Source organism: Gymnoscopelus braueri, assembly GCF_963280865.1.
Source record: "Gymnoscopelus braueri genome assembly, chromosome: 15".
NCBI classification, from domain to species: domain Eukaryota; kingdom Metazoa; phylum Chordata; class Actinopteri; order Myctophiformes; family Myctophidae; genus Gymnoscopelus; species Gymnoscopelus braueri.
The window spans coordinates 17,229,349-17,247,402 of record NC_137620.1 but is presented as its reverse complement, the minus strand read 5'-3'; the positions used below and the strand labels follow the sequence as shown (position 1 = coordinate 17,247,402).

At 44.8% G+C, this 18,054-nt stretch overlaps 1 protein-coding gene across 4 annotated transcripts; it reads left to right on the top strand.

Moving 5' to 3' along the window:
• The first annotated feature begins 895 nt into the window (after positions 1–895).
• ripk3 (receptor-interacting serine-threonine kinase 3) lies at positions 896–13,089 on the top strand. Of its 4 annotated transcripts, none has more exons than XM_080452083.1 (13): positions 896–1,010; positions 2,246–2,412; positions 2,943–3,117; positions 3,959–4,114; positions 5,755–5,903; positions 6,044–6,093; positions 6,345–6,503; positions 7,246–7,328; positions 7,519–7,582; positions 8,887–8,951; positions 9,884–9,935; positions 10,526–10,692; positions 11,412–13,078. In XM_080452083.1, exons 2-13 carry the CDS (start codon positions 2,252–2,254, stop codon positions 11,628–11,630), a joined length of 1,500 nt encoding a protein of 499 aa, XP_080308209.1. In that variant the 5' UTR covers positions 896–1,010; positions 2,246–2,251; the 3' UTR covers positions 11,631–13,078. The 4 variants fall into 4 exon arrangements, with proteins under 4 accessions (XP_080308209.1, XP_080308210.1, XP_080308208.1 ...); XM_080452084.1 differs by lacking the exon at positions 896–1,010 and adding an exon at positions 1,038–1,412 and having other exon boundaries at positions 9,884–9,937; positions 10,540–10,692; positions 11,412–13,089; XM_080452082.1 differs by lacking the exon at positions 896–1,010 and adding an exon at positions 1,039–1,416.
• Positions 13,090–18,054: the final 4,965 nt, after the last annotated feature.

Below are 18,054 nucleotides of genomic sequence, written 5' to 3'. Positions count from 1 at the left end.
GGTTTAGGCATAGTTTACTGAGGTTACGTTTAGGAATAAGATTAGGTTTAGGCATAGTTTTACTGAGTTTAAGATTAGGAATAAGGTTAGGTTAGGCATAGTTTGCTGAGGTTACGTTTAGGAATAATATTAGGTTTATACTGATTGATTGATTGATTGATGTAGTTTATTTAGAAAGACATGAGAATAGTACATGACAGTACATAACAGTACATGGAAGTACATAGTTTTATTGAGTTTAAGATTAGGTTAGGCATAGTTAGGTTAGGCATTAGTTTACTGAGGTTAGGTTTAGGCATAGTTGCTTTACGTTTAGGGATAGGTGGCGACCATTCCGAGGTCGCCGGATTTTACTCGGGGTGAGCGTGTTTTGGGGCGAGGGTTCTTGTATTCCACCGCACTGGTTCAACTGAGAGCAAAACAAGACGATAAGGGGGAATTCCAATGACGTCATGATGAATCGTTTCGTAATAATTCTTCCCCACAACCACCACTGCCAAACAGTCATATCGAAAAGTTTTATTATTGTCACTGACTGTCACAAGTTGTGTGACTGACTATGCAAATATTGAGTAGCCGAGACTACTGCAAGCAGTCACTAGTTAATCAGTCACTCAGTCAGTATTATTTTGATTTTGTTTCACAGCTGTTGTTTAAAGCACAACACAACACAGTTTGGGGTGCGTTGAGTCAAAGTAAACAGAGTTATGCATAATTATTCCATACATTTAATATTGCAATCGTCATTGTTAGTTGAGCAGTCAAATACTTGATAGCCTATACTCATGTGTCGACTGAAAGTGTGTATGTTGCTCTCACATTTGTCCACCAGAGGGTGCTGCGGATCAACTAGTCATTACTTGTTCAAATGGCTCAAATGCTATATGATCAGCCTGGTACATTATAATGAGTTTGCTTTAAAAGCTGCAATCCGGAGGTTTCACGACCACGTCCTACCCCGGATTCGAACCGCGTGGGACTGGGAGACCAAACTTCTGCAGCTTCAAGAGGTAGTAGGGAGACAGACAATTAACCTCCGACCACTGCAAATAGACTACTATCATATCATATCATTGCATTGTACACTACTCCAGTCCATACCGTACTATACTGGGTAGACATGCTCTAGGGTTGAATCACTATCCTGTCTGTCAAGTTCAAGTTTTGATAGATTAAGGGGACTCCCTGCTGTTACAGAGTACATTTTACAGGGACATTTCTCTCCCATGTGTGGCTTGTAGCGGACAGAAGCAGAAGTATATGCCCCTAAACATCTATTTCACTTCTGCTTCCTTATCTGCACTTTATTGGAATGGATTTTCTATTCTATTCTGTGTGGAAACTTACGGTTTGAACAGATGAGCTGATGGGATTTTCTTAATGTTCTTGAGACAATGCATATCTTTTTGCGGGTGAGTAATTTAGTAAGTTTATTTATTTCCCCAAGTATCTGTGGTAGACAAATAAGAGTTAGGCCTGATCACATGTGGAATAAGTTATGGGGAAAGACTCCGGGACATGTATGTCCTTTTACATGATCAGTTTTTGATAATTATTTGTAGACAAAAAAATAAATGCATAATTTCCTGTGTTCTGGATTTTAAAAAATTTGATAGGCTACTTTTATCAAGCTTTTCTAGCATTGGATATTGATGGGTACATTTTGTAATTTCATCCATCAAAAGCTAAAAGATGATGTATTTGATGACTGAAGCAATAACATCTCTAATAATAATAACAACCATTCATTACTTAAAAGGCCCAAGGGAATATCTCTTTATGATTGCATGCACTTACAATTTATAACTTAGATAGGCCTACATGAGTGTAATAATTGTGTACACTGTATGTGGGAATGGAGTTTATTCAGTCATAATACAGTAGCCTACATAAAGCGACTGTTCAAGCTCAACATTCGTACTCTCTCACTTCAGCTAGGTTTTAGTTGTACCTACAGTATACTGGATCTGCCAGTGTTGTGTCTGATGTAGTGTGATTGTGTATTTATTGTATCCTTGTGTCTTTTTATAATTCGCCCTCAGTGAAGCCAAAGGCACATTTTCACATTCTATTCCAAATCAACATCATAATCAGTGTTATGATTAGCCTACTTATTTGTCTCCAAAAGATGGAATTATGCAATAGGTAATTAAAGCACAGTCCACAGTAGCCTATATGCCTGGGCAAATGCCCTAAGTATGAATGGCCTCTATATGTAATTGAAATCCCTTTCCCCTCTCTTCAGTGAACAATGGCACTGTCCAGCTACCCAGATGATCCAGGGTTGATTGGTGAGTCCAGTCTGCAGGACTGGAGGGTGATTGGCTCAGGTGGATTTGGTCAAATCTTTAAGGCCAGACATCTTCAGTGGGGATGGGATGTGGCCATTAAATTGTTACATCATGATGACGGGTAAGTGCAAAAGTACTAAGTGCTAATGAGGATTTAAATAACACAATGGACACTTCTTGCACACACTTTTGTGTTAAGCCTTGTTTGAGTAGCTGTAGTGAAAATTCTGAATAGCTGACTTTTATTTTACCACTTTATTTTGCATTTGGAAATATATTTGGACCATTGAAATGTTTTTTTATTTGCGGAATAAGTCCCAAAAACATTTAGCTGCTTGTACTTGTATAAGTCAGCTACAAATAAAAGTTAACGTATTGATTCTTGATTCTTTGAAAAGGTTTTGAATTCCACAATACATTATATATTTCAATATTTTAAATGCTCAAAAGAAAATGCATACCACACACACACACACACACACACACACACACACACACACACACACACACACACACACACACACACACACACACACACACACACACACAAACAAACAGTATTAGAGAGAGAGAGAGAACCCCATAATGAAATCTTTTCCACTTCTGCATGGGATCTTTAACTGAACTAGACATTTGCTCTCTGACATTCAGATCCAGGTCGGATCAGCTCTTGCTCCATGAGGCTGAACTGATGCGACAGGGAGGGAGCCCCTACGTCATCCGGGTCCTAGGGGTGTTTAGGGGCCGCCTGCCCTTCTCCGTCTCCTCTATACAGCTCGGCCTGGTGATGGAGTTTATGGAGAGAGGATCCCTTGCCTCCTTGCAGGTCATTTGTGTCCCTCCGTTTCATTGATTCACTGAATTTATCCAATGATCTATCCTTTTCTTCCATCACACATGTATTCCTTTCCTCAATTCTTAAGGCTAATTCACAGTTGGTTTGCTCAATGAAAATGACATATTGTCAATGAGAATTACGTTTTTTGTTGTCTTCATCACTTGATGTCACTGCTTGTATGAGTAGTGAGTGACAAATAAACCTTCTTCATTCTTTAAACCAGGGGTCTGCAACAGGGGGTCTGGGACCGCTAGGGGGTCCTGAGAGTTACTACTGGGGGGCCGCCAAATCTTTGTGTGTTAGGGTTCAAGTGGTTAATGTAAAGAAAAAAAAAGGTTCCTCCTAGCATCCCTATTCTGAGGGGAACATTAGCCAAAAATAGCATATCTACAAGCTCACAACGCCTCGCAGCGCGAGGTGTTGTGAGCTTGTAGATCTGCTATTTTCGGCAAAGAGGTTTGGTGTAGAGGGAAAAAAGAGCAAACCAAGTACAGAGCCAACAGTCAAGTTTACTAAGTATGGAGTGTTAAGTGGTTAAATGTCGGAAAATACACATTAACATGAATCCAACATATTAATAGAATAGAATAGAATAGATAATGTGTAAACAACTAAACAAAAAATATTATTTCACACAAAACCGTTTGCTGTCAAACAAGTCTACAAAGTTATCTGAAATCTATGAAAAAGTTTAATATGCAACACAATGTTATACAACATGTAGTGGGGGTCCCTGCCTCATCTCTCACTAAGCTCAGGGGTCCTTCGCCTGAAAAACGTTGACTATCCCCCGATTTAACCCTTTCCGTTTTGCCCTCTCCCTCACCAGGACACTCTAAACAGCCCCCTGCCATGTGCCCTGGTCTTTCGACTGGCTCACCAAGTGGCCAAGGGCATGAACTACCTCCACAGTCTCACCCCTCCCATCCTCCACCTGGACCTGAAGCCCAGCAATGTGCTGCTGGACACATCCATAAATGTCAAGGTGAGACCCAAGCCCAATGTTTGGTGATTATTACCGTCAGTGGTTTGTCAAGAATGTCCATGTACTGTATGCGACTGCTGGAGACCAAACTAAGTCGTAAGAGAGGCGATGAGAAGATGGGCCATTGTCTATTGTCTGACACGCTCCGCTTAACAAAAGGAAGATTCGCTGGATACAAAGAATGCTTTTAAGGGGTTTTATTAAAGCAACATAAATAACTTAGTTAAAGGGTGCTCAAACTTGTAGCAACATAATCACAGCGATCAAAACAATAAAGCAAAACAAATAAAGCAAATAAAGCAAATAAAGTGGTCAACTAAAAATACGACATCCCACACACCCCCTCTCTCTCTGTCTGTTCTCAGCAGGTGAACAGGTGGTTCATAATAATAGCAATAAACCAATTCATGGCTCCTACAGCCATTGTTCAAGCTCAATAGTTATTGTATGAAGTGCATGCAGAAACAGGTATACTTGTCCATCTCCTCTGTATTGCGACAGCAACTTCCCCGGACCTGACAATGAATACTACTTTCACCACAATCCTTCACTCTTGCTTCAGGTCATTCACTGACTTGCAATAGGTCAGATTCGTCCTCGATGGCGGTCTCTAGCTCTCTCGGCCAGGGCAGCGGCGCCAGCTGCCTGTGTCTCTCGTCTTCTAAAAAGTCATGGTGACATGAGCGTGATGTCAGAGGTCCGCCCGCTGGCCGGCCCGTCCTCCCATAGGCCAATTTTAATATAATAATAGGATAGTACGTTGGCCCCAAAATAGTGACGCAAGGGTTCATGTGGTTAAGATGCTCTGAAGCCTCACATACTCCAGTCCTGCTGGCCTGGGATTGCTGTCTCTCCGGCTCTTCGCTGAAAGAGGCATAAGGCCACCTGGTTCTCATGCTGTCAATTCAAGCCATCTAATCAGGGACTTTATAGACCTGTGATGCCAGCTGGTTAGTCACTCAAGCCAGGCAACTCTTTCACAATCTTTTAAAGCTACTGAGTCTGTAATTGCACCCCCTGACAGTTCCACACAGGAAGCTGTCATCTCTTTGTCATTTCTGTTCATGAAAATTTATTTTTAGATATCTTTAAAATATATTTTTGAATTTCCGTTTCTGCTAAGCAGCTAGGTAGATAGACTAATTACATTTACAGTAGGACTTATTTATGTGACTGCAAAGGCGAAACGGAGGGGGGGAGGGAGGCGAGGACATCCAGAAGCGGAAGCTTTTGAAAATAGTTTGAGGCCACAGTCTTGAGATACTACCAGCTGGTACTATGGTAGGACACAGGACAGAAGCACAAAGTGTTTCATCCAGGACCAGGACTGGGCCTAAAGACCTGCTCTAGAATCAACCTGAACTTGTGAAAACAACAAATGCATGAATGAAACCTATCCTGAAACAGTGGCAAAATGTTGTCCATGTTGGTAAATGTAAACAATACACATCAGAGAAAAAGGAGATAATGCATACTAACGATTATTTTGCCGAAATACTGTAAATATATACTATGTATTGCAACATCATTGACTTTTACTCTATCTCTCTCTCTCCCTTCCCCTTCTTTGCATCTCTCTCTCTTCCTTCCTCTCTTTGTTCCTTTTATTTTCTCTCCATTCCCCTCTCTTATTAATCCAGCTCACTGACTTTGGCCTGGCCAAGTTTTACAGCAGTGTGACGCGGGCGTCCAATAGGGATGGCGGCGAGGAGGGGGGAACGATTAACTACATGCCTCCGGAGGCCTTCAACTTATCATACAAACCCACCCGCGCCTCTGACATCTATAGGTATTCATAATTCCCTTTGGTTTCTTATTGTGTGTCTTAAATATGCACCATGCACCCACCACCCATAGAAAGTGTGTGATGACAGGGTTTTGTTTGTATGTATAGATAATTGCTGGATGATGTCTCTCTCTTTATGTTAGTTATGGCATTCTTTTGTGGTCCATCGCGACGGGGGAACAACCATATGCCAGTGAGTGATTCTCTCTTCTGTCTGTCTGTACGTACGTACGTACGCCCATCTGTCTGTCTATCCGTCTGTCCCTCCGTCCTCTCTCATTTGTTGTCTCAATTTTCTCTCTCCAGCATGTCCCCCTCCTCAAATCAAGAACTGTCTCAGCCTCACAGATGCCACTATTATATGATTAATGTTACTTAAACACTTAAACTTAAGGTTTCTCTTCTCTTCTTCCCATCAACAACCTTTCCCCTCCGCTCTCTTAGATGCCATCCCCAGCATTGTACGGCTACGTATCCCCAAGGGAGACAGGCCTTCCCCGATAGAGATTGACCGAGGGCAGGCCCAGGCAGGACTGGAGGACCTGGTAAAGCTCATGGAGAGGTGCTGGCTCCCTGAACCCGCCCAGAGACCCCTGTTCCGAGGTGAGAATTCCACCCCGCAAGAACCACCCAACCACTTTGATGAAAAGTTGAATCGTTTTAGACCTCTGACCTATAAAGTGGTGAGAGGTGAGCTGAAACTTAAATGGCACTAAACAGTACAGAATGTAACAGAATAGAATAGAATAGATTTGAAGTAAAATGTCGGTAGGCTATGGCAGAACAGAGGAGAATAGAAGAGAATGGTGGAGTAGAACAGCGTTCTAGCATGGGTGATGGGTCTAATGCTGTGTTCACACGGGTTAGATACAAAGATACACAGATACGCAGCATATTTGTTTTCCATTGAAAATGAATGGTAGCATGTATCTTTGTATCTGCCCGTGTGAACGCAGCATATGGCACTGTTTCCCAAACAGTGGGTCGGGACCCATATGTGGGTTGCGGACTAATTTTTATGGGTCACGAGTAAATACCCCATAATCTTTCCTACATTTTTTGTTTATTTTTCAAAAAAAAAAAAAAAAAAAAAAAAATTAGAAGGGAAAACATACTTTTATTAAGCAGTGAAAATAGCAGATCTGCAAGCTCACAAGACGTCACAATGTGACGTCTTGTGAGCTTGTAGATCGGCTATTTTAACTAGTTTGGGTCCCGGGGACACATAACATTTCTCAAGGGTCTCAAGCTAAAACGTTTGGGAACCACCGTCCACCGGTCTAAGGAATCGACTGCAGTCTGTCTGACGAGCTGTATCAACCTTCTGTCTGTGTGTTGTTCCCAGAATGCACTGCTGCGACAGAAGCCCTGTATGAGAAGCACAGGCATGCGATTAACGATGACGTACACCAAGTGCTGGTGAAGCTGGTAATAAATACATACACATACAAACACTTCCTTGTTCACTCTTTTAATGATGTCCTTACCCTTTTCAATGTGTGGTGTACACCACACCACACCGTGCCACAACTGTTTGATGATAAAAAAAATCTTTCTTTCTTTCTTTCTTTCTTTTTCTTTCTTTCTTTCTTTCTTTCTTTCTTTCTTTCTTTTCCAGGACCAAAGGAGAGATGAAAGAATTACAGAGTGCGCTACAAAGATTCACACAACTCAGGCATTAGGTTTGTGCTTATTACCATGATGTCACCTTCTAATCGCTATTCCGCTCTCCCTCAGAAACACAACTCCCTTATGGTTATGTGATATGAATATCTATGGTTTAGGAATGCTTAATTGATTATTTTGTCAAGGTAGGTTTTTTTTTCTTCCGTTTCTCGTTTTCTTTTTTTTCTTTTTCTTTTTTATATATTGTTATTGATTTTTTAACAAAACATAAAACACATACACACACATAGAGCTCAGGTCCTTAGATACATGAATTGCATTTTCACGTATTTTGGTGCATGGGGGCAAAAACAGCATTCCGCAGATCTATAAATGTACATAAAATTGCAGATAGTTAGTGTCATACATTATTCCCCAATGTTAATCGTCAGAGTTTTAGAGCAGGAGACAGAAATTAAACTTAAACATAAACATGATTCTGAAAATGACAACCAGTTGTCTTCATACCACCCTAAGTTTTATGCCCAACAAATTCAGTGGTTTCTCCCAGATTCTAGAGAACAGGTGCACTTTCTCATTTATACGGTATCGCAATTTCTCTAGAGTGGCAGCATCGTATATCAAAGATTTCCACAGCTGAATAGACGGAGATTCATCTCCAACCCACTTTGTCATTATTGATTTTGATTAGAAGGAATTGAACTATTTTTTTTTGTGCCTTCAAAGAATCTGGGATACTTCCTAATAAGCATACAAGGGGATTAGGGGCCAACTGTTGTCCAATAACCCTGATAATTTCTTTGCATATTGCCTTCCAGAATACTTGAATTTGTATGCACTCCCATAGACAGTGGAATCTAGTTCCAACTGATGTTTTACATTTAGGGCAATTTGGGGAGACGCCTGCTGTATATTTACTGTACGTATATGGGGATATGTACACATTATGTACGATATTATATTGCATCTCCCCGTATCTGTTACATATTGATATTTTGGAAGGCAACAGCAGGATTCTTTCCCATATCTTATTGTCTGTTGTCACATTGAGTGTTGTACTCCAAAGTGCTGTCAAATGGGAAAGTCTATTCTGATTCAGCTCTTGCAGCTCAGAACAGAACTTTGATACAAAATGTTCATGTTTTTGTTGGTCCATAAAAAATCTTTCTAGTGGATATAAATCGACTGGTACATTAGGAGTATTCATTTTCTTATTTACATTATATCAAACTTGCAGATATTTGTAAAAATCATTAGGGGGAATATTATACTGAGTTTTCAACGATTCACATGTCTTAAAGTTCCCATTTTCTCGTTTTCATTATTGAGTTTGCTTTTTCTCATATTTCATATTTTTAAGCGAGTCCCAATGTCCAAGCCATGAAAGTGTCCAACCACGTGTTGACAGGACCTCCACCAACCCAGGTAAGAGCCACAGTGGAACAGTCCAGTCTGGTGTGGACATACATGTCGGTGTGCTATACAGTATTGTAAATTGATGCATTTATTCACTACTAATGACCAAACATCACAGTAGTGACTCTCTGTAAAAATGCATTCAAATGCCCCCCCAGAGGACTTCCAGGAACTGTTAAGTATCTACATAAGTGATGTGACTATCAAGCATTTTGGACTTCCAATGTCACCTCGATCTCTTTACACCCCTCTGGGTGCTTCTGTTGGATTGCTGCTTTGCTTCTGTTGGATGTCTGCTCTATATGAATGCAGTCACCTGGTGTCCCAAGTCACAGATAGAAGCAATTTCGCAATAGTGGGCTATGGCTATTTGAGGGTCCATGGCATGGTAATGTTTGGGAACCCCTGGTTTACCGCTTGTCTGTAGCTAAAGTGAACAGTGTCATTCCTTGTGACAAAGTCTTTGTCAGCTCCGTGGTATACCATCAGCTTGCTTTATTTTTATTTTTTTAAAGATTTTTGGGGGCTTTTTTTCTGCCTTTTTATTGATAGATTCAGTAGACTGACAGGAAATGGGGAGAGAGATGGGGAGTGACATGCAGCAAAGGTTGTCGGGATCGGGATTCGAACCCGCGACACATTGTCAGGCTGCATTAGCCGCCTAGGTGCCCGGACCGCTACGCCAGCCGTCTGGGCCTTCAGCTTGCTTTATTGCCTAATTGTCATTCAGCTAATGTCAGCATACTTTTTAAGAAACTTACTGTAGGCAGTGGCCAAGCCATGTCAGGTGCAACGTTGTGCCTGATTTATGAGCCAGTGAAACTGAGTTTAACAAACACAACCACAAAGTGACAATAGAGCAAATTATGACAAAAGCACTGCACTCAAAATGCAAGCGTTGCCATCATGCCGTTACAGCTCCACTTCCTTTTTTGTTGCAGGAAACGGCTGCTGGTTTGACTGTGAATCAAAGAGACAAGCACATCATCAAAGGTGAAAAGGAAGTCGAAGTAGGGCTTGCTTACTGTCGAAACCATTATGGTAGAAAGGGGAAAGTTCTCATACTCTGCTCTGCAAGAAAAACACTCTTTAGTTTACAATTACTCTTTAATTTAGTACTGAGTGTTGAAATACTGTTAAATCTTAAAAAGAAAATCTCCCAATCTCCAAATTCTTGCACCAAATGTATGAGAAAGAAATGATCTCACCCATGTGTCATGTCGTTGCTGTCGGGCAGAAACCTCTTATCTAACCTTTTGTGTTTTTTTTGTAAATTAACGCCCTATTGATCATACTACAGTGTCACACAAAAGTAGCAGATATACAAGCTTGAAACGCGGTGTGAAGTGAATCGTTTTGAGCTTGTAGATCTGCTACTTTTGCTAATATTGAATTTGAATGCTGAAAATTAACAGTTTTGGATAAATGAGGTCTCGACCCGACAGAGACGATATGTTTCATAAAAGGTAGTGATGACTTGTTAAAATGAAATATTTTGATGTGCCCGGTTTGGTTTTGGCTTTTAGATTATGTCGTCCATTGACTTTTCAGTGTTCAAAGTGTTCTGCTTATATCGTTGTCAGGCCAGACCTCATTTCAGCCAATCAGAGGCCTTCATGCTGTTCCCGTCCACTCGTCGTCCAATCACAAAGTGACCACCACTGATCAGAGGCAGAGGTCACCATCATCTCCTGTGAAGACCCATGCAGACAGGACACCGGTTAGGCCACACCCTACTGGACACTACCAGGTAGGTGGAGTCTATTATGTTAGGTCAGTGGTTTTCAAAGTGGGGGTAGATTTGAAAGGAGAGGAAAATGAGGAAAAACTAAACCAAAATTCTATTTCAATTCAATTCATAAGATTGTTAGCATCCCTATTTTGGGCTGTAGTTATTGTCAAAATCATTACACAATTTCCAAATCAATCAAAACATTTTTGACAAATAAGCTCTATGAGCTCACAACACGTACTGCTGCGACACGTTGTGAGCTTGTAGATAGGCTATTTTCATTTTTTGTATCCATTTCGCAATATGGGGGCTGGAGCCAGAGACTATAGCCATTTTCAGTAGATTAGAACAGTGGTTCTCAAACATTTTAATTTCAAGGACCCCCAGCGTAGTATGCGTTAGACCCCTATGTGTGTACAAATGGAGGGGGTTCCAGGGGGATGACACTGCGAGAAGGTAACACTTTGAGAACCACTGCTCTAGAAAATTGACGAGTAAAGAGAAAGTTGAAAGAATATTTGATATTTCTGTCTGCTATTAAGTCCACAGTATTTCTCTATATATATATTTTGGACAGCATATGGACAAAGATAACAACTGCAATAACTGTAATTGCCTGACATTCAGCTATGACCTACTGTCATTGAAGCAGTCAATGTCACATGTTTTGATTGATGAACTTGGGGAATAGTGCTATTTTGTAAACTCCGGGAGCTAATTTTAAGTCTCACCCGCAGCGGCAGTTTTCTAATCCAGAGACCACCGGCCATCGTTCCCACTCCGCCAGTGGAATGTCCATCATCATGAGCAGTGTGGTGGGACTGCAAATCGGCGACAACAACAAAATGTATGTCAACGAGAGGAGACGGCACCCCACGGCGCCACCTAGCGCCAACGTCCCAACAACGCCTCAGCCTGAACGTCCCACACAAAAACCTAAACCTAAAAAGACTTAAAATCAGGAAGCGTGTGTGAATGATTCACAGAGATTGCCACGTTTTCCGGAATTGTGTTTAATGTTCCTCTTTAATGTTCCTCTTTTTCATGAAGTCATGATTTGCCAGATTGGCATAATATGGCATATTTTCATTTTCTTCTATCATCTTATTTTTGTATCTCCGTTTCAAGCTAGGTCTTCTTTTAATCCAGACATTTGCGGGTAGGACAAAACCTTCTAAAAAGGTCCCTTTTGTTAACGCAATGTATTTGGCATTATCCAAGCCTTGCAAGCCAGTTTCTGTTTCACTCTGGCATGACACCAATGTTGCTGTATGGTTTTTCCCTCTTCACCATCTGTGGTTGAAACATATTCAAAACTATAGTGCCAGCTCATATTGGCCACATAATGCTAATTTGAGGATTATCCACATGAACTCTAGCGTCCCTATTCTGGGCATGTCATAACATGATATTTGGTGAAAAACGTCAGGCCCTTTATGCAATGGTAAGAGCAGAACACACAAGTAGACCTACCAGAAGTCATAATCACAGGAAACTGAGTGAACGAGTTTTCAACTGATTGAGCACAAATAAAACAGAATCATCATGTTCCTGAATACTAAATACAGAAATTGGATTAAAATGTATTTGAAAGTAAGGACATATTTCTTAACTTTTCTGGTGGCTGATTAGTCAACAACATCTCAAGTTAGATTTTCCACATTCACTGTTCAACTTTCAGACTGTCATGACGTTACTGTCAATTCTCAATATCTTATAGAGCAAGGGTTTCCAAACTTGACCCCCCAAAATGATAATATTTGAACTGGGGACAAGCACTTGGAATTGTAGTTGTTACATGAGGGGTTTACATGAGATCACGATCAGCTGATTAATTTCACTTTCATGTATGGAATGTTCATTATGTGCATTGTCCCATCTAAACAAATAAAGAAACAAAATGGCCAATTGGAACTGAGAGGAAAAAGAAAAAATAAACAAAAAGAAAAACATAAAATGTTATTTAAATTAATATTCAATTAGAAGATTGTTGTGCCAGTTCAACCATGTCATTACTGTCAAAAATGTTTCAAAGGCTTTCCAACATTTTCCAAAGTAGAGAAAATAGCAGATCTTCAAGCTCACAATGCGTCACCATTACTATGACTTTTTAAGCCATTTTGCAATCGGGTGGCCGCAGCCAGCGTCTATGGCTATTTGGGGTCCTTGGCATGGAAAGGTTTTGGAACCCCTGCACTGTCCAGTCTAAATAAAACAACAGTTAATGAGAACAGGTTCAAGAGTATATGGGAGAAAATATAGTTCTAAGGGGCCAAATTGTAGTCTGAATATAATTATTGCCAATAACAGTGCTTTAATAATATATAATATTGTCCTAAACACAATCCTTGTTTTGAAAGGAAGGGTATTTTTATTTTATTTTATCTTTTTTTATATAATTTGTGAAAATATAATTATACTTTTTTTAAAAGTTAGACAAAATAAACTGTGGCATTGTGACAAGGTGTGTGACGTTTTTGAGCACTCTTGACTTGACTCTGGGCATTTCATAACAGATGGACATTCGGCAAAAATAGCCAATCTACAAGCTCAACATGTCACAACGCAGCACACTAACTGAGCTTGTAAATTGGCCGAAGAGATTTGTTTTAGAGGGGGAAAAAAGAGGGGGCCAAGTACAGACCCCTGGGGACCTCGGTCAACCACGGTAAGTACTATAAGGTTTAAGTGAGTCAATGATCATGGTGTGTTTGCAGGTTTAGTCCAGTACACTCAGGTAGGCTATACTTTACATTCCTAACCATTTTCAAAAGCATGCCAATTGTTTTGATTTTGAAAGATTTTTAATTTACAAAATTGTTGTTTTATGTTTTATTTGGCATTAATTCTGAAGACATGATTTTGATTTGAGTTTGGTAATGGTTATATTGACATTCCCTGATGTCCCTCACCTTATTCTTTGAGACACACATACAGGTGTGTGGCCAAATCTTCCATTGTCTGAGGTGCAAACAACACAGGTATCAGCATTGCATTTGTGAGAGAGATCATTATACTGTATACATACTCAGTGATATCTTTTTCTGTCCTATTGTTGCGTATTGTAGTGCAAGGACCTGCAACAACCACTATCTTATGAAAAATTACGGCACATCCAAAACATTATTTTTTCAAGCTCCAGAGCCTCAAAAAGGAGCCAAAATCGACAAGAGAGCTATAGCGCATTTGAGCCTTCAGCACACTCACGTGACGTCGATTCCCTTCCCCTATTCGCACGCAGTGGTATAAAGTAACTTAAGTACATTTACTCAAGTACTGTACATAAGTACAATTTTGAGGTCATTTTACTTTACTGGAGTATTTCCAATTTTCAATACTTTTACTTCTACTCCACTCTCAAAGGCAAATATCGCACTTTTTAGAAACGTACTTATGGGATATCATCGCCCTCTGGCAATTGCACAGAGCACAACACATATGCTCCCGGAAACAATCTTCGATTGGACAGGGTTCTGTGAAGCAAACCGGAAACCGGTTGGCTATAAAGCCCCCTGCGTCACCAGGTTCATTCTCTGACACCCTTCACTCTGCACGCTAGTCGAAGCGCACAGAAGGGGTCTCCAGTAAGTTTCTTACTACGAAACTAAGAAAACTGGGGTTACCTACGTAACTCCTAGTTTTCTGTCGTTTCTACATAAGAAACTTACTTATGGGACACATAAACGCCCCCTGGGGAGTCCCAGGAGCAACCCTATCCAACCTGTACGCCCCAAGGTCAAAAAGGTCATACCTCCCGGCAAGACCTGACCCCCAGACGCATGACCCGAAAGGTCAAACAGAAGGGAAATGAAACAGGAGCCCATCAGACGGGTCCGATCTCCCCCTGAAGAGAGCCGGGCTCCTGTCCCCACCTTCCATCCCTGGCCCGGCCCTGCCGGTCCCAGGGAAAAAAAAACAAAAAGAGACCACCGGTTAGGGGAAGAGCAACCAGCCAAGCCGGTGCCAACAATCCCTGACCCCAGATCCCCCTGACCCAGACCATACATGGCACCCCCGGTGCCACCACGGTCGAGCAAGGGCCACAGAGGCCAAAACCTCTGTCAAAGTTACAAACCGGACGGCCGACGGCACTAGCTGCATCCCCAAGGGACATGCATCACCGGGCCGCCACCGTCCCTTCACCGACCCCTCACGGGCCAGACCCACAGGTCCAAGTCCCGGGGGGGGTTGTGAAACACCACATTTCCGCCTTGTCTCAGAAGATCGCTGAAAAGCGGGAGAGGCCAAGGTTCAGCGTAGAGGAGAGGAGCGACCTCCGACCTCCACACTCCCCATGCTGGGGTCACCAGCAGGACCGTCCTGCCTTGGGCTCTGACCCGTTCCAGAACGGACAGGATCAGCTCCAAAGGTGGGAAAGCATACAGCAGAACGTCCGGCCAGACGTGTGCCAACGCGTCCACCCCAAGGAGGAATCCCGGTGATTCAAAGAAAAGAATCGTGGACACTTTGCGTTCCCCCCGGACGCAAACAGGTCAATCTTTACGGGAAAATTGCAACCTATATCCTCTCGTAATGGTACGCAGTACCCAAGGATTTGGTTTACAAGCTTCCCATTGCGCCAAGCATCGAGCCAGTGGGGTCGGAGGGTGTCAATGACGTCATCAGCTCCGAAGAGCGTCGCCCCGTTACCAAGGTAACTGGTGAAACTGCCGGCCCGACCGGCGTAACCAGTGGGAGGGCGTCCACAGGGGCCAGCAGTGGTCGCCTTCGTCCGTGACTCAGCGGACATGAAGAACTCTCCGCCTTGAAGGACGAGTCCGTTCCCATGGGAACAGAAAGCGTTGACATTCCTCTCGACGAGACAGCGGAACCCCTACTCGGTCGAGTTTCTACCCGGAACGAAACTCCCTTCCCCCTCGGGGAGAGTTGAAGGGGTAACACCAGGGATCGTTGGTCCGTCAACTTCCGCCTCTTGACGACCGCCATCTTAGGGAGGTCAACTGGGGCGGGCCTCTTGTGCGGAGACGTTGTTGCTACACGGTACAAGAATTTCGTCCCACCAGGGGAGTTTTGACGGTGTAACACCGGGGCCTTCTGAAAAACGCATTTCCGCCTTTCCCCGTCCGCCATTTTAGGGCATTTGAGGGAGGCCGCCATTTTGGCTCTCGACCGTCCCACAGATGAGCTTTGCAGCCATCTGCCGGACGGAAGAGGGAACTGCACAGTCGCAGTTGGAAATGTTTTTACCACAGAAGGCCCCTGTTTCACATTGTGAAAACAACACTCAACAGACATTTGATTTATAGCAGAAATAGGTACTACCTGCGATTGAATCATCATGTTCATGGCACGCACAGGAGTTGTCCCTGCAGTGTTCGGAATGACGGCCAGGGTGCAAACCGAACACTGAGGGCTCATAGCACAGTTTCGAGGACAGGGCACCCCACCGGGGTGCGATCCACCTCTGACATCAGTATGAGAAGGAATGAGCATTTGTGTTTTCAGCAACAGGTTTATTCCACACACACAAATCACATTACACACATTAGACGTAAAGGACAGCATGGCAATTACATTTTCTTTTTCAGCGTCTCTTATAGTCTCTGTGTTCCCGCGGAGCCGCCCGTGGCCCTGTCCGTCGGGGCAAGAAGAGCGCCAGTTCTGGTCCCCAAATGGGGAGCTGACCCCGCATAATACCGGCCAAGTGGCCGTGACGGGATCAGCCATAGACCGTCACTTACCCCCTCCCTTTGCGACCAGCCCCGAGGTCCTTTCGGGGGGGTTTTACCGGAGGGGGGGTTTCAGGGTCTTTGCACTTTCTTACGTCCCCCACGCCGAAGGAGCCGCATGGACGTTCCCAGGAGTTGGTTCTGGCGGAGGACGACCTGGACGCTCCTCGTCTGCGTCCAGCGATGGCGGTGGCGAGGAGGCCAGCGGTCGCCCCTCGCCTCTGCTGCTCCTCCGCCTGTGTCCTCCCGATCAGGTCCGTGCTGCTATCGAAGAGGTTGTGGGCCTGGAGGGGAAGGGCGAGAAGTCCTGTAGACAAATCCTCCCCCGCAGTTGTGGCCAGGACCAACCACTGGGCCCTTTCCAAGTCCGCGGTGAGGGCCATGGCCCGACCCGTCCACATTAGGCTCTGGCAGGTGCAGAGGATGGCTAGCTGCGTTAGCCTGAACAGCTCCGCCGCATCCTCCACCCATTCTCCGTGGACCGCTGCCGCAGGCATCCCGTCCACCAGGGGTTTTGCCACCAGCTCTCTAAGCCTGACGGCGGCCGCCCCCTGCAGTAGCGAAACCGCGTTGAGCGTCTCCGCAGCCGAGCCCGAGGCCTTGTAGAGTGCGTTGAGGGCCGCTGTGCGGTCCTGTCTGGCGTGCTCGGCGAAGATGGGCCGATGCCCCGGTCCGATTCCCACCGAGCCTCTCCTCGCCCTCTCGATGCGAGTCGCCAGAGCAGCGTCCATGGGGGGGAAGGCCACTGACCCCCAGGTCCGACCCAGAGGCGATCTTGGTCGCGAAACCGAGTCGCTCCGGTTCCCCCCTACCTCGCCGCCAGGAGTGGTGCAGGGCCTCACGGACTCCCGCCGCCTCGGGTAGGAGTTTTGATGGGCCTTGGAACCCTGGGACGGGGATCCCGACTGAAGCCCTCGCTGCCTCCATAGGCTGTTCCAGGCCGCACCTGGAGATAGCCCTCCGTAGCACTGCCGACACGGGCTCGGGTGGCTCCCTCACCCCTCTAGGAGCCATCACCCATGGTGCTGCTGGCTCCGTCCAGGCAGCTGCTGCGGGCGCGAGGATCTCCGTTTGCGCCGATGTAGGTACGAGAGGCCCCGGACTGGACCTCGGGGCCTCCCGTGCCCGACGGGGGGAGGGTCCGGCCTCCACCTCGTCTTGGGAAGCCTCACCTATCCCGGCGTCCTCCCCATCCGAGCCTCCTGGCGTCGGCGTGTCGCCCCAGGCGAGGACGGAGAAGGAGGGGGAGGAGGGAGGAACGCAGTCCCCGGTCAGCAGCCCACTGGCCTCGGCTGACACTGCGCGGTCCGGCGAAGGCGACGGAGGAGCCTCTCGCCGGACTTTCCTCCTGGCTCCGCTGGATCTCGGTGCATCCTGTGGTAGGCCTGGCCCGAAGTCCGTGCTTACCACCGACGCCGTGTGGCCCATGGCGAGGCCAGCGTCGGTGTTAGCATTGCTGCTGGCGGCCACCAGGCCCTGGGCCCTTCTGAGGCGGCACTCCAGCTGATGGACCGTGAAGTCGTCACAGGGCCTGCATGCGTCTTCGTCGCCCGCGTGGTTCGGGGCGAGCCACGCATGGTTGGGCCCCAGGCACAGGATGCACAGCCGATGGCGGTCGTCCGCTGCTACTGGTAGGCTGCAGCCCGTCAGACCGCAGACACGAGGCGCCTCCATCTTCTTTTCCTCCAGT